At 43.4% G+C, this 17,159-nt stretch overlaps 1 protein-coding gene across 8 annotated transcripts in view; it reads right to left on the reverse strand.

Annotated features, from left to right (window-relative positions):
* The window catches only part of AKAP13 (A-kinase anchoring protein 13), a 243,912-nt gene that overhangs the window by 13,189 nt on the left and 213,564 nt on the right, over positions 1-17,159 (reverse strand). For all 8 annotated transcript variants that reach the window (XM_053365802.1, XM_053365801.1, XM_053365806.1 and 5 more), the window contains 10 exons: positions 13,965-14,130; positions 11,700-11,767; positions 10,604-10,667; positions 9,979-10,114; positions 8,720-8,829; positions 5,491-5,637; positions 4,243-4,493; positions 2,936-3,061; positions 2,487-2,604; positions 1,540-1,788 (listed from right to left, as the gene is read on the reverse strand). In XM_053365802.1, coding sequence (XP_053221777.1) covers positions 1,540-1,788; positions 2,487-2,604; positions 2,936-3,061; positions 4,243-4,493; positions 5,491-5,637; positions 8,720-8,829; positions 9,979-10,114; positions 10,604-10,667; positions 11,700-11,767; positions 13,965-14,130 — 1,435 coding nt within the window. The remainder of the gene's footprint in view (positions 1-1,539; positions 1,789-2,486; positions 2,605-2,935; positions 3,062-4,242; positions 4,494-5,490; positions 5,638-8,719; positions 8,830-9,978; positions 10,115-10,603; positions 10,668-11,699; positions 11,768-13,964; positions 14,131-17,159) is intronic.

A 17,159-nucleotide genomic window follows, 5' to 3' on the forward strand; every position in this document is an offset into this window, starting at 1 on the left:
AGAGACCTTGAAGTTTAGGGAAGAGGTGGCTAAGTGGGCAGGAGAGCGCAAATTCTCCTTATTCACCATCAATGCTTTTGTCCTAAGAGGAAAAGGTGTTAAGATGCTGTTTTTCTAAGGAGTGGTTTTTGCTGGGTATAACTCTCATGGCTGCAGGCAGCTCTCCATCCACCCACCTCGACCATCAGTATCAAAAGACCAAAGTGTCAGGTCAAGGGGAGTTTCTCCAAAAGTACTGGCCACAAGCAGCAAGTTTCTTCCACAAGGTGCAGCAATGGCAGTGTTTGCAGCTCATCATTTCACTGCACATGAAGTATTTCTAGAATACTAGTTTCTGGAAGCTAAAGGAGAAATCTCCTTGACACATGGCAGGATGCTTATAGGACAACCAATATGCTGCAGGGTGAAAGTTCACCCAGAAGGAGAGTTTAACCATCTCCCCCAGACTAAGGTTACCAGACATCCCCGTTTCCCGGGGACAGTCCCCGGATTTACAAATCAGTCCCCATACAAAATCCATTGAAGTTGAAAAGTGTCCCGAGATTCATTGAAAAAAAATCTGGTAACCTTACCCCAGACTGAAGGTGGCACATCCTGGAGCAACTTAGAAGGCAATGGCAAACTTGGTTTCCACAGCCCCCCGGGCTAAACACTATTACAGCTGAATCACGCTGTACAAGAAGCAATTCATTCTTTAGGATCCACCTCTGCTATTCAGATAGTTTCCTAGGTACCATATAACAAGTGTCCAGCAAGTATGATGCACCACCTGGACGTGGCACCTATTAGAAGCATCACATGGCTGTGCAGGAAAAAAAATAACCCTACAGGTAGCACTGAGAGGAACCTGCTTCTGAAATCCTGGAGAGGCCACTGCCAGTCAGAGTAGACAATACTGAGCTAGATGGGTCAATGGTTTGACTTGGTATAAGGCAGCTTACTATGCAGGGGTGGGGGAAACTGTGACCCTCCAAATACTGGTGGGCTCCGACTCCCATCAACCCCAGCTAATAGGGGAAATAGTCAGGGATGACAAGAGCTGGGGTCCAGCAACACCTGGGGGGTTAACCCTGCATGAAGGTCATCCCCCGAGGCCCTGTTGATGGGCAGCTACTCAGGATGGGACCTTTGCAACAGTGACATCCAAACTCCCACCCTAGAGAGATTCACCTTGCTTCATCTTGGCTGGGGTTTGGAGAGCACATTAAAGCATTGCAGTTGCAAAAGGCTAATGGGGCTTCACTGCTAAGTGATGGTCGCTGCTGCTGCAGTCTTATGCCAATATTGCTGGCTTTATTGGCTGTTATTATGGTCCTGACTTTTCTCTCTCTTTACAACACAACAGTTTTAAAGTACTGTAGGCCTTTGGAAATCCACTGGGGAAAATGCAGGGCACACATTTTTAAATAAGCAGCTGTGCTTATGCAATCTAGGAATTTAAGACTGTCCCAATGTGGACAGCGTGGAGGGTCCAACAAATTACACCTTTATCCAATATGCAGGGACAGGAAGGGAATACAGATGGCAGGGCTCACTTACCTTTCAGTTTGCTGGCTGCATTTCTCAGGGAGATGGGCCCGTCCCGGACAAACTTCCTGCGCCGCAGGTCCTCTCTGGCGAACATCTGCCCGCTCTTCATTCTCATGATAGACTTGCTGTCCGTCCGGGTGTAGATTTCATTGAGGCGCATCTTCTTCTCGTAGTTGCTGACTTTGCTGTTCACAGCTGTGATTACTTCCTTCACCAGGTTTAGGGACAGCACCAAATCTTGATGTTCTTCGTCGTTTTCTTAAAACACAAGGAGACCCACCTTTCAGTTCTCGCTTAATTCTTTTCGCCCAGCTCTTGAGCTTTAGCTAACTTCTCTTCCGTTTCCTTTCCCTTTCCCTGACCCTCCCAGCTATTTGCTGAGCACACATTTGACAGTGACACTTAGATCTCTCTCAATTTGTGTAGAGTTGAGGTGGGGAACCTTGGGGCTTGGGGTCGAATGGAGCCCTCCAACCCTCTCTGGCCTTCAAACTCTCCCCTGGCTAAACCATTCAACTGGCCCTTCTTCACACCCAGAGTGTTTTTTTGGCTCTTGCTTGCCTTGAGACAAGCTAACTGTATGGAGGTAAAATTAGCATCGTGATACAGTACAAGTGCCTAAACAGGGATCATTGCCAGAAGAGGCATGAAGAATCAGCAGACCCACACAAACCTACACTTGTGCAATTGAACTAAACAGAAACAACTTAGAAGAATGAGGGTTTCAGAAGCCGCAGGACCATTTCCATGAAATGGAGGCTGCTGTAGAGACAGCTTTCTTTCACCTAGAATATATCCTAAGACAACAGTCTCTCAGCAAGCAAGCACAAAGGGATGCTAAAATGTTTTGCAATGGGTGCTTTCTATGCCACAAGCCCAATTATAAGATGCGAAGGTTTCTGAGGTCCATATAGCCATTTGCTCACCAAGGTGGAAAATGGCAGCTTTTCACCTACCTTTGGTATGCTGCAGTATTCTTTGTAGCAGCACAGGATATTTGGTGATCCTCTGTGTTACTAGCAAGATGCACTCAGGAATGCCCAGACGCCTCACCACAGAGCTGCTCATCTTTTTCTAGAGAAAGAAGAATGAAATGAAAGATAAAGGGTACACTCCTCACCATTAGCCTGCTGCTGAGCAGTTATTCCTTGCAAACTATCCCTACCTCACCCCACTTTGATCACACACACATATTCTGCCTAGAAACTGGATACTAGAAGCCCAGGGATAAATATCTGGAGGGCCACAGGCTCCCTATCCTTGCAATATGTGGTTGACTTTGGTGAAAGAACCTGGATTTTTAAGGAGGAAGCACAATATACAAGAAACTTCACCTGCATACTTCTTCCCCCTATTCCATACCCCACCTCTATACAGGAGAACATTTGCAAAACACCGGTGTTACCTTGATGAATGCTTGAAAGCGTTTCTCCTTGGAATGAAGGTCTTTAAAATAATTCACCGCCTCATTGTGGTGCCCGCAGAACTTGCCGTAGGTTTTCTTCATTTTCTCAGCATTCTCCCCAGAAAACTGCCAGAAGTTAAAACATATGTTAAGAGTTTGCCAGTAGTCTCCCCAAGTGGGTCCCAAGTGGGTCAGGCAACCTAATCATCAGCCACTCACTCAGTTGAGACATCACAGCAGACCGTGGTTTGTGCTAAACATCCCAGCACTTTTTGTGGGAAAATGAAAGTGGTGGCTCTCACGGTGGTATTAATGCTTTTATTCATTTATAGTTGTTTACTTATATCCCACTTTTCACCATCTTATGTCTCAGAGTGTCTTACAACTATAAAAATCCCATAAATTAAGCCTTAGAAATTTAATCTCTTGGAAATTTAAAGGAAGAACATCCATGATGCAAAAGTCTTCACAAATAAAATGGTTTTAACCAGACACCTGGAACTTAGCAGGGACAGGGCCTGTCTGACTTCTAGAGGGAGGAAGTTTGACAGAACTGGGACCACAGCACTGAATGCATCACTTCTTATTGATGCAAAGCTGTGTTTCTGATCCATGGGAGACTAATAGTGCCCCTTCCCCCGATGATGTCAGTGATCAACTTGGGACAATTTTGCATAATATTAAGGGTTACAGTTTTGTTTTTTAAAGCCCCTTTTACACATTTAGGGTCATAACTGGACCTCAGAGAGCTATGAATTATGCAATCTGACTTCCCTGAGGTTGTGCCCCTTCTTCAGTAAACATGCCGTTCCTTCTGTTGTGCTTCAGTTCTGCTCCCATTGTGGTTTTGTTGCTGCGTGTTTTTCCATTGGATTCACTAAAATGGCTACCTGACTCCAATCAAGTGAATGTTTAAAATAATCTCAAAATAAATAATGTAAGTGTCAATCATTATGCATCACGCGCTCTGCAGAGATGCTGCAAGGAATCGAATAGGTCTGCTTGCCAAAGCAAATACTGCCTTTGACTTCACTAGAGCGGCTGGATCCTGCCTCAAGCCCTACTGAGCAGGATTTGCAGCGACGTGGGGGCTGTAGGACCTGATATACCTATTTGCTCCTGCTCACACCTGGCAGAATAAATTGTGCAAAACAGACACTTAATTTGCTAACAGAGGCTGCAGAATTCTGCCATTCCTCACGCAGAATCATGGCTTTTAGTTCGCTGCATGTGCAACCCAGATTAGGCGGACTGAAACACAGGCTCTGTGCCCTGCGCTGCCCTCAGATACACTTCCCAGTGCTTACTTGGTTCACAAGGATGTCCCCTATCCTCTTGATGACAAAATTCTTCTCGCTTCTGTCCGCCAGCGACTCCTTCTTCCTCTCCAGAATCCGCTGGAAGAACTGGGTGTGGATGTTTAGCAAGTCATCCAAGCAAGGGAAGACTTTTTCCACCATCTGCTGCTCATACTGCAATTCCTGCACCATTCCTCTGCTGTACACGTCACTCATGATCTTCAAGGTGCGGACGTGGTGCATTTCCGTCTGCATCAGTTCTGAAGAACCACAGAGAGGGGTGAAGGCAAGACAGACACAGGGGATGTTAGCAGAGAAGGGCTTGGCAAAGCAGAGAAAAGCCACAAAATGTAGCACTGGCCATTACAACTTTTTCCAGCCTGAGGGCCACAGTCCCCTCTAGGCAAGTTTCCAGTGGCCACATGACAGCAATGGGCCAGAAGCAAAAGAGCAACTCATGCTAATTTTGCTTTTATATAGTAGGCTAGTTAACTACACACCAAGGATAGCCAAGGTGTTGCCCTCCAGATGTTGTCCGACCACAACTCCCATCATTCCTGACCACTGGCCATGCTGGCTGGGGCTGATGGGAATTGTACTCTAGAAACGGTCAAATGGCATCACATTGGTATCCCCTCTATAATATACCTTTTTCTACCCTCCATCCAAACAAGAATGAAGAATCATCTGAGTTTAAGGGCACATTCAACACAGGCGGAAATACTCAAAGGCATTGCAAAGCAGGACTAGTTAGGAGTGTGTCCACAGAGTGCGAAGAGTCCTGAAGGCCAGATAAAAAAAGGCTTGGAGGGCCACATCTGCCTCTATAGCTAGAGGTTCCCCATCCCTGGGTCACAGAACTTGGCTCTTGAAGCATCTCAGCTCTGGTTTAGTAACTGAGGACGTTCCTATACTTGAAATCAGAACTTTCTTGAGGCAGTTCACAGACAATATAAAAGGCAACAAGAATCTACAAAGAATACACACATCAAACAGTAGCAACGTGATAAAACAGGACAGCAAAACAAACAACAGAATCTTAAAAGGATGAATTCTAGAAGAAAACACCAAGGGGGAGAATGCCTTCTGAAATAATGAATGAGATTGGGGGAAAGGGGCTTCAGTCATCTCTATACCACCTTGTCCCTTCCTGGGATTAGCAGAAGAAATAAATGTAAAAAAGAGAAATCACACACTTTTGCTAATGTACGAAGGTTGCAGAATTTTGTCGTCTTAGCATTAAATTGTGACACTCACCATAAATGACATCTTGCCGCTTCACAACATCCTTCTTTTGTTGCCGGAGAAACTTGGCGTCTACGACTTGACTCCAGGACTGGGCTTCCAGCTGCTTTGAGTCTGTTTCGAAATCTCCCATGAGCTGGCCTTCATTCATATCTGCACCTGGATAGTGGAGAGAGAAAATCTGAATGACAAATGCTCCTAATATTTTTATCCCCAAGTTTGCTGAGCTGCAGGGTTGATGCTTTTATGAATACATGTGCTACAAAATTTAGCACTGGCTTCCAGGTGTTGGTGTCTCATCAGATGGCGACCCAAATTTAGGATCACCTGTCCAGGAAGCCTAAGAATCGCAGAATTCATAGAACCTCCTTGAAGACATGTCAGAATCTGAGTTAGCGGATCCTGAACTTTGGAAGAGCAACTCAGACCTTTTGGGTGGGGAGCTTCAGACAATCAAATCCTGGCTTAATAAGCCAGGACGAGCTTGACCCTCTGTGCTTCCTCATACAGCCCCTTCGTGCAAGAGAGGAAGCTGGAAACTATGGTTCAAGGATTCAAAAAAAACACACACAAAAACCAAGAGCTGGAAGCCAGCTTTAGATCACAGCTTCATAAGCCAGTTCACACATAAAGGAAAAGTGCAGCTCCCTAATTTGCTTCCCCACTTCCATGAACAGGAGAGCCAAGTGGGAGCAAAGGGGTAACATGGGTGCACAGAGCTCACGAATATTCTGGATTACTGAGCCAGGATTTGAGCACATGAACCTGTTCCACCCACCACCCAGAAGTGGTTCAGCACAATGAAAATGTACTAGATTGGTTCTGTCAGTGCTTTCGCCTCACTCTTCTCAACACCTTGACCTGCTCTCTCCTAGTAAGTAACAGAGACCCATCTGCAAGGAAGCTAGCACTGAAGCTCTATCCTCTCCACCCCAGCAAGTTCTTTCTGCCGGTGGCTTGCTTATCTTCCACTGGGGAAGACAAGAGCACCACCGAGGCCATTCCAATGCACCACTTACAATTTAGTGCACTTTAGTTCAAGAGGCAAGGCTTTGGGAGGCATCAGGCCCTGCCTAGGGATGTAAGGATTCAACCAAGGACTCAGCAGAGTCAGCAAGCATTTTGCGACTTCCCTGGGAATTCTCCCGGTAGAGTCCAGGCCTCTATTGGGTCTCCAAAATCTGCACTCAGCCTCTTCAGCTGAACTGCTCCTACCAAAGCTTACTCTCCTTCAGCTTTACACCCCAGGGGCTTGGAAGTTGACCAAACAAGGAGAGCTACAGCCATTATTTGCATTTATGTGTTACCAATATGGGAAGCATGATTATGTGAATTGGACTGGAGAAGTAACTAGTAGAGATGAACAGAGGAAGGAAGGGTGGTGCATTTTACAGGGCAAGAGGAACCTCCCCAAGCAATATCACACCCACCCAAGCAATAATTTTGGGGGAAGGGTCTTTTTTATCCCATTCTGAGTGCAGGCAAGAAGGAATACCCTCAGTGTGGTTTGAGTTCATGATGCTGTTGCACAGTAAAATCTGACTGGCTAAAGGTTGCTTTGATGTGTTTATCACATTACCGAGCATTGAGATGATCGTTTGTAGAACCATTAAACTCCATTCGGGTAACCATGTAATTCTTTTATCCCCCCCCCCTTGTTTTTCAAAAGTCTTCCATAAGTTACTTGGTAGTTAATGCTTAGTAAATCCACAATTACAGTGTATATCTCCAAGAGCGAACCATTTATGTAATGACATGTAATTGCATTGTAATTAAGGTGCAATTTATCCGCCTTTGTTTACTCTGGTGAAATTAACAGAATGGTTGAAAGGGGCTCTGCGAAGCCTGCAAATTCGAGCTATGAAAGCAATTAACAGATGAGCCTGGAGACGAGGATTATCCAGCATAGCAGCACATCGCGCAGCAAGAGAGAGCAGGAAACTGCTTACTTGTCCTCTGAATACAATTTTAGAAAAAATTATCTGCTACCAAAGCAGCCACTGCTCACTGCTGCTTGAAAGGACACCCTTCTGCGTGTCTTAGCTGTGCCTAGCTAAAATGAATTAACGGATGGGCTATGTCCTGGCGCACAAAGAAATTTGGTTTTCAGGTCCAAAACAACCTACTCAGACATTGAACAGAAAAAGTAATCATTTGATTTGGGAACTATGAAAAGATAGCAGGCCACATAGTGGCAGCAGTCACATACTAACCCAAACCACGTGTGGTCTCCCAAGGAGGAGATTGTAGCCACTCTTCTCCCTCATCCTTTTAGCTTAGTAAGTTGCAGCAACTAAACCAAGGTTTAGTTTAGCACACTTTTCAAATCTGGGATTGTAGTTAAGATCTCTCCCCCTTATTCACAATCTGGAGTGAAGGTTTGGCTTATGATTTTTAGGCTGTGATTAAGAAGGAAAATGCTAAACCATGATCCTGGGCTCAGGTGACTTAGTACCGTATTCACTCGAGTCTAATGAGCCATCAAATCTAATGCACACCTCAGTTTTCAGAACCTTGAAACGAAACAAAAAAAGTATTTGCTGGTGAATATAAATGTGCCATCAAATCTAATGCGCACCTTAATTTTCCTCGATGTAATTTGGCCCAAAAAAGGTGAGGGTTAGATTTGAGTAAATACAGTAAATCAAACCTTGGCTCAGCTGCCTTGCTGTGATAAAAAAAAACCAGGAAGGAGCAAAGTGGGTGCAATGCCTCTCCAGGAATAAGCACTGGATCACCATGACATGCAAACCAGACCGGTATATAAGAGTGTGAGAATTGTATTATAAAAGTGCAACCCCTAATCATAATTGCTAGCCGCAATTAAATTTAGAGCCTAGTTCTAACTGAGCCAATAATCTTGTGTCTAGGCTGTAGCACCGGATGCTATTTGGCTACAAAGCCAATCAGTCTCAATAAGCCTTGTCAGTCGTCCCCCCAAAAAGCTCAACAACTCGTCAATCCCCCCCCACGCTGGGAGTAGATCACAGTCTCTTGGGAGTTGGACATGCCTGCAATAATATATTTGCACACAGTAAAACTAGTCCATCAGGAGGCAGTCTACAATAGACCTAATTTGATTTGGTGGATGTTTTCAAGGACATCACCACTTGCAGTTGAATCTTGCTTGCTGATTTCAGCCACTGTGAGTACAGGGTGCTGGGCTAGATGGGCCATTGGCCTCATCCAGCAGGCTCTTCATATGATCACTACTTGAGCCTGTTTTACTGCTGCCACTTACCTTCATCTGTTAATGACTCCATGGATTCGTTCACCCGGCTTATTTTATTCAAGGAGTCCGTTGACTGAGAGAGGAACTTCCATGAAAGTATGTTTTCATCATTCCCAACTCTGGAGGGACAAAGAGGCAGAAAAGAACAGGCCATTCAGAATTTTACCTTTGCTGAACAGCTGACTCAGGAAATCTGGGTCTCCACTGAGGAACGCAGGGAGGGTGCGATATGAGATGGGGAAGGGGCAGCTGCCTGCATCTTCTCCCCTGCAACCCCCATTCCTCCAATAGCATTCCTCCCTCTATCCATTGCTTGAAATCTCCAATTATTCAAACACATCGACTATTAACATCCTTCTGCCAGCAGGGGACAGCATATATGTCCAGATGTGGTTATGGTATCCAAAACCAGGAATGGGACATCTGTGATTCTGCAAATATTGATGGACTAAAACTCCCAACTCCCATTGTCCCTGACCATTGACCATGCTAGCTAGGGCTGATGAGTGTTGGATTCTAGTAAACCCTGGTGGAGGAGCACAGGTTCCCCATCCATACTTTAAATCATCTCACCATACGAAGGTGTGAACCTCCACTCAACACACCAGGTTGTCTTACAAGGGTGAGGAACCTTTTTGGCTTGGTGGGCCGGATTGTTATCTGTCCCCATCCTTATGGGCCAACTTGGACAGGTGGGCAGGGCAAACCTCCTGTTGATCACCTGACATTATGACACCCAGTGACTGATAGCTGGGTTGTCCTACCCATCCTTTGCACAATGTTTGGGACCAGCAGAAGTAGAGGCTTTCTGCATGGGCCAGCAGTGCAACAAGAGTTCCCCCATGGGCGATTATTTTGTGTAGTCAATCCAGCCTACGTATAATGGCACACAGAGACATATAACAGCAGGTAGACAGGGTTGGGCAGAAACAGCCAGAATGGAATCTGTGCTGGGCCAAATATGGCCCATAGCCTGTAGCTTCTCCACCCCAAAGTGAAACCATGTACAGAGGAGTAAAACTACTGATTCATCTAGGCAGTCGCTTGCCACTCTGATTCGCATCAGTTCTCCAGAGTTTCAGGCAGGGTTCTCTTGCAGCCCTGCCACTTAAAATCCTTCCAATTGCAAAATAATAATAACCAGGAACTAAGCCTGGGATTTTCTTCACAGGCTCTTCCTTTGAACTGTGCCTCTATTCACTTTTCAACTCATCAAACCATGCACTTATTAGCGCCAAATGTACCTGCCCAGAAAGAATGACCCTTACCCAGCAATGTTCTGGATGGAGACACTTTTCGAAAGGGAAGGGTTATGCTGGGATCGCCTGCTATTGAACATGGAGGTCACGGTGTTCTCATCAGGGGCTAGAATCGCAGATCGAGGTCTCTCCTTTGGCTGAGAGGCTGCAAAGGGGGACATATTGTCACCATCTCTTTAGTTACAGTCAACAGGCCTGTAAGAATTTTATAACAACTGACAATAACGTGAATAAAAATACACATCAGTACAAGTGAAAAACACAGAATTAAACAACACACACACGCAGCAATCAAGAGTAGTATAAGAGTGGTATAAGAAGACATAACTACATAACTACAAAACTTTGCAGCTGCATTTTCAGCACAACATTCAGAATTCATGCACCACCAAGGTAAGAAAAAAAAATATATATGCTGGAAAAGTCCTACTCCAGAGTAGACCAGCTGAAATTAATGAGCTTGTGTTAGTAATGTGAGCAACACTGGCTACAACCTTATATTCTGCTCATGATCTTAAAGCACATACAACCGCTTCTATGTCATAATTACAAAAAGAAAAGAAAAGAAAGCCCTGGTGCCAACTTTTGAGGTGCTGCAGTGAGAAGTAAAGAAGGAAGGGGAAAAGGTACTCACGCTTATTTCTCATAATTACTGTAGGTAACGAGGAAGTATCATTGACTAGAAGGCCTCCTCCTTTCTGGAGATGGGAAGAATAAAGAGAACAAATGAATTGCTACTCTGCATTAGAAACAATTTGTTGAAGGAGCTTAAAACATACACAGGCACCTCCACATTTACCCTTAAAACGTGACACAGCCAACCTGTTAGTATTCTGAAGACTTTTGTTTCATTCCAGCAGACATTTTAACTGAATTCTGCTTCTATAGGTTAAGTGGATTTTTACTCTTTTGTACTGAACTTTTGAAAATTGCTTGAGAGGCCTCTGTAGTTAAGCGGTATATAAATTAACAGAATAAATATGTCCAACCATGGTTTGCTTTGTTCAAGCTAACCATGATGATGAACCAAAGTTTGTTTTCACATATGCAAGAACCAGGGCTAGAAACCAATGTATGAACTACCCCCAGTATGAACTGATACGGACCCTGAAATCCTCATCTAAGGCTTCTCTCCATGTGCCCAGTCTACGAACAGGCATTTTCAATGGTGGCTCCCTGCTTGTGGAATGCTATTCCAGAGAGGCTCGCCTGGTGCTATCATTACATATTGTGGTTTTAACTTTTTGCATGTCTTAAATAAACCACTTTGTAAAAAATAACCAAACAAACCTCAAAGTGGTTTACAATCAAGAAGTACAAAAAATTATCTACCTGTCTTTAGGTGACAGTCAAATACAATTTCTCCTAGACCTCTGACTTTTAATTATCTGCTGTCTTATTCAGGGAATGCAATGTTTAAGTCCTGCCTTTTCAAAATGGAAATGAGGTTTATATTTTTCTCTGTTTAAACTGGTTTTAATGTATGTTTGTTTCTTCTTGTAGGTCACTTTGAGTTCCGCAGTAGAAAAAAAATACTGAATAAACAAACATTTAAAAACAGCAGAAGACGTGAGATTTTTCAAGACAGAGAAAACCTGCTCTTCTAAAAAGCAGAGGTCTGTGCTCCAGACATCCTGGTCGTATTACTACCATACAATTTCTAGGTACAAACAGAAAATTTTGGATAATTGTCTTTTTTTTTGCACAAAAGGAAACAAGACCATTCTTACCTTCATTTTGGCTTTGGCACAAGCAACCACGTTCTCCTTACAGTTTTTATGGACCAGAATACCACAACCTGTATAAAATGAAGGGCAGCAGCACATGTCAGTATTTGCCTAGTTTCTCGTGATGGTCTTCAGAGTTTAACAATTCAGACCTCCTTAGGTGCCCAGCAGCCATCGGGACAGCTAAAATTTGCTTTCTTTCATGTTAATTATTTATGCCACCAGAAAGAAAGACTGACTCCAAATCTTCCAACTTTAAAATGCAGAAGAATGGGGAAATAACAAGTTCAGTGGGAAATGAGATGTAAAAGAAAGCCAATGGACCAACATCAAAGTAAATAGAGACATTCTCCATTTCCCCCTTCCCTTACTACTCAGATTTCCAGTAAAGGAACCCTTTGCAATTTGTAAGTACCCAAAACTCACTTCCCATTCCTTCCTCTACAGAACTCACAAGGAGCACTGGTCTTGCTATACACACGCCCTATGCCATCACACCTGGGCTTGCCATCATAGAGAATTTGTGATAAAACAGCTACAGCCAATCTGGCTCCTGGGCAAGATGAGCACTTATGGGAGCTGTTATCTGTCCAAACTAGCTGACACTGCCTAACTCAGCTATGTTTTTCCATTTCTGCTCTGAGCTTCTTGGGGGAGAGAAATGTTATGTGTTGTCACAGAACATCAGAATAAGTTGTCAACTCTTCCCATCACAAGCCCTACGGCGCTACGTTATGCATGCAACACTTTGGGGGTGGGTCCGAAGAAAGCCGAGCTACTTTCGTTTCTCATAATCCTCGTCATCGCCCCAGTCAATACTGGTTGGGCAACAGAAAAACGTCTAATCGGTTAACCTTTGCATTTTCACCTGAGTCAATAGCAACAGACCAGCAACTTCAGGTTCTCAGACCAGGAAATACCCCATAGAGATAACGTGGCTCAGTTTTGACATTGTACACATTAGGAAAATACTGAATTGCGTCACAACCTGTGAGTCAGGTATAGATCCCCCAACCCAACGCCTGTTTAACAGATAGCTTTGTTTTATTTATTTATTTTGCTCAAAAGCCTCACTTGAACCCAAACCCATTTTGATTAAGGGCTCCCAGCACATGCTGACTTTAAAAGCCCTGACGCAAGGGTCAGAATTCTTAGGTTTTAAAAGGGACTATACAAGGAATATTCTATTCCCCTTCTGAACACTTCCTCCCCCAGGAAACTAACTTGTTAGATGTAATGCCATCATTTTCTATCTGGAAACAATAATAATAATTTTGACCTGATTTTGGTGCTATGTTTCCCATAATGAAAGGAGGAGGGCATTTGTCTCTGGCTACTTCCGTACACAACAACTTACAGTTTGGTATTCACCTGCATCACTAAACAGAATTTTACATTCTGAAAGGCATCACATTTTGCCCAGTCATGTGAACGAACTAGTAAGCATATAAACTGAAGACCAGAACTACTAGATGTGTGAGAAGTGATTGAAAATGAACGCATTGCAGTCAAGAAGGTCATTAGCAGAGGTATGCAAAATCGTAACAGGAAAGCAAGGATTTTAATCAATACTTCCTTATGAAAATGGTCCTTACTGCAAAACCAATTTTCGTTTTTTTGCGATGATGTCATACACCAAGGGCAAAGGGTTTCAGCTCTCCTGACACTGAACCATTCAAACACCTCCTGATTTCAACTTCTGGAGGGGGGGGCACACCAGGTCTCTAACAAAGAACAGCACCCCCATTTTTATATCCACAACAACCTTGCAAGCCAAGACTGACTCAAGGTCATCCATTCATTTGAACCCAGATTTCCCTGGTCTAAGTCCAACACTCTCTAACTCCGCCACAGAACACTGGAAATTTTTTTAATGATTTTTTGTTGTTGTCCTTGTTTCTTTGCTACTGTTTACTTTGTACAATGCTTAGCGCTGGGTGAAGACTGGATTCAAATCTCCCAAATCATCCATGGAGCTCAATGGGTCACCTTGCGGCCAGTCACCAACTCTCACCCTAACCTACATCACAAGGTTGTTGGGTGGATAACATGTAAAGGCAAGATATAAAATAAATAAATTTGGCTTGTTCTGGGTGTTCAAATTGGCCTTATTGTTGGAACCAATTTGGAGTCTATTAAATTGCTCTCTAGGACCAAAATGGCAGCCACTTTTGTTAATTTCACCATCACCCATCTACATTTTGATTGGAAAATAATGCTCCACACGTCTGTCCACAATAGAACACAGGGCAGAAAAATGCCACTCACTTGCACAGGCAAAGGAATCCTTGTTAAAAGGCTTCAAACAGTGGCAACAATGGATAGGCCCCACTGTCGGAGTGGCACTGAAGAGGTGCCCATTTATCATCTTCTTGTCCTTTTCCTTGGAGTCTTTGTCCTTCTCTTTTGTTTTCTCCTTATCTTTCTCTTTTTCCTAAAAGAAAGAAAGAAAATAAATGTGTGAGGATGGGAAACCCCAAAGACAATGAGCTCTTTGTTCTGTGTGTGTATAAGACACTTTTCACCTGAGGGAAAACATATTTGGGAGCCATATCACTGGACACCACAGGTATTCTCACCTCCCATTCTGTCTCACACCAAGCTCAGTCCTGAGTCATTGGCTGTGGACATTCAGAATGAGGCACATCTGAATCAGCCACATGACCAAGGTTGTAAGTATTTACCTTTGCAAGTGCCTGTGGGCATTCACTCCTGTAAGATTTTTTACTATTGCACTTTTATTAATTTATGAATCACCTTTCTTTGCGTGTGTCAAGGCAATTTACAAACGTATCATAAAAACAGCTAAACTAGGTGGTTGTTGTTTTTAAGAACAAAAAAACACAAGCTAGGTTTAAACGCAACACAAAGCAAACATCTACAGGAGACAGAAAGGTAGCCGTGTTGGTCTGCCATAGTCAAAACAAAAAAAAATTCTGAAGTATCTGAAGTATCTGAAGAAGTGTGCATGCACACGAAAGCTCATACCAAGAACTAACTTAGTTGGTCTTTAAGGTGCTACTGGAAGGAAAAAAATTTTTTTGTTTTATCTACAGGAGAGATATTTCCATCTAGCTGGAAAAGCCTGTTGAAAGAAAAGTGTGTGTGTGTGTGTGTAATTAATTTTTTCAAACATTTTCACAATAACCTTCCAATCAAACCATTACATTATTTCACGAGTTGACTTCCCACTCTCACCTCCACTGTGCTTTTGTTCAAACCTTTTCTTCTGCATTTTATCTTTATCTACAACCAAAAATCCTCTATTACGATTATCTTGTCGTTTTTCTTCCACTTGCTTTTATCTTGAATCCCACTCACAATTTCATTTGACTCTAATGCTTTTTTAAGTAGTCCACGAAAGACCTCCATTCCAAAGAAAACTGTTTTTAATTGCTTCTGGAAAGCACAAATAGTGGGTACCTATCACAGTGATAGCCACCAACTTAGATGGTTTTTTGGTTTGAGATTAGATAAATTAATGCAGGATAAGGCTATCAGTGGTTGTTTAGCCACAGGGCAATGGTCTACCTCCACTGTCAGAGGTAAGGCATTATTGCCTCTGAATACCTGTTGCTGACCATCAAAAGTGAGAAGAGTACTACTGGACTCAAGTCCTTCTTTTGAGTTTCCCATGGGTATCCAATTGGTTAGTGTAAGAACAGGATGCTGGGATAGGTGGACCCAATTTGGTCTGATTCAGCAGTCTCCTTATTATGTTCTTATGACTGATGAACTCGGTCATATTTAGTATGAATTGGCAGATATTTATGGCACTTGTCAAGCCACAGACCTCTAATAGTATTTCGGAGGACAAAGGATGATTTGCAAGTCTGTTTAATTCTATCCGTTCCAAGCAGCTGCCCGAGCGGCAGCAACACAGTTAACTGCAGGAGGGAAGCTGAAAGGGTTGGCAGCGATAGCGGAATGGCTACAAAAATTATGGCAAGCCCTGCAGTCTTCAGGAGGAAAAGCTCTGAGCCCCCTGGATGACACATGCAAATCTTGGTAACATGCTACGTAATTCTGCATCTCCGTGTCTCTCTGAATTCAGTCCTAAGTGTCTCAAGGAGCACAGCACATACCTACAATTCTGACTGTAACCCCTGAGGGAAGTCTTATCAGCCCCACTTCAAGCACTACATTCCAAAACGAGAATGCAAAGTTATACAGCTGTAGCAAGCAATCCTTCTTTCAACCAGGCCTGTCTGAGGCATCAATCCTTCTGTAAACACACTTCCTCGGAAGTAAGCACCACTGAATTTTGTGAGATTTACTTTCAAGTAAACGTGAGCAGAGCTGGGCTGCTTGTCTGCTGTGGCTTCCATAGGTGTTTTATCCTGAGCCTAAGTTTGCTACCCTGATTCCAAGGATGCAATGACTTGGGAGAGTAGTGGAGGCTACTAAGCAAAGATGCTTTAACTGTGGCCTTAACCCTGGGGTAGCCTGTGTAATGCCTCCAGATGGTGCTAGACTGCAACTCCCATCATCCCTGACCACTAGAAAATAAAATAAATAAAAATAAAAATAAAAATAAAAATAAAAATAAAATAATAATAATAATAATAATAATAATAATAATAATAATATCATTACTTATACCCCACCCATCTGGCTGGGTTTCCCTAGCCTCTCTGGGAAGCTCCCAACAGAATATTAAAAACACGATAAAACATTAAACATTAAAAGCTTCCCTAAATTAGACCATGCTGGCTGGCTGATGGGAGCCTGTCAGTTTCCAGACTGCACCATGTTGGCTACCCTCGCCAAAAAAAATTGCCAAGAGTTGCTGAAAACTACACTCGCTGTCAAGCCGGTTTCAATCCAAAACTTACTTCTTTTCAGAAACCACGGAAGCTTTCGTTACTATTGAACTCCTATCAATGATACAAATCGTGAATTTTAATCTGGGAGAGACATTGCTGGGTGAAGAACGTAGCCCCTCCCCCCAATAAATCACTGGAACAAAGAACAACTACACTGGGCACTGCTGCTTTAAAATATTCAGAGGACTAGGAATTTACAACGTTGCCATTCTCAGGATTCAAATGAGATCCTTCAGTCTGCAAAAACAAGTTGGAGCAAAAGGAAATACACTTTCAACCCCCCAAGTAACAGTGATGAGGAAGAAATTTTGCTCTTTTTTGCATCTGCCTTTCGCACACCTTGTGTCCCTGCCCCCCCCCCAACATGATCTGCACACAGCATTTGAGGAACTTTACTCTCACCCTCAAGAAGCCCTTCTGCCGATTTAACCCCTTTGTTTGTTTGTTACACAAGAAAATCTTGAATAAAAGCGAATTTTACAAACAGCCCTTCTCCCTCACTGTGCTGAACATGAATCTGTGCTGAACCACGTGGGGTCTCAAAGGATGGAACTCTCTCTCTCATGCACGCATAACCCCAAAAACCTACACAGAAAAGGCTAGGCTGAAATCCTTGTCTTTGACATGCAAGTTTTGT

This window comes from Podarcis raffonei, chromosome 14 (genome assembly GCF_027172205.1).
Source record: "Podarcis raffonei isolate rPodRaf1 chromosome 14, rPodRaf1.pri, whole genome shotgun sequence".
NCBI lineage: Eukaryota > Metazoa > Chordata > Lepidosauria > Squamata > Lacertidae > Podarcis > Podarcis raffonei.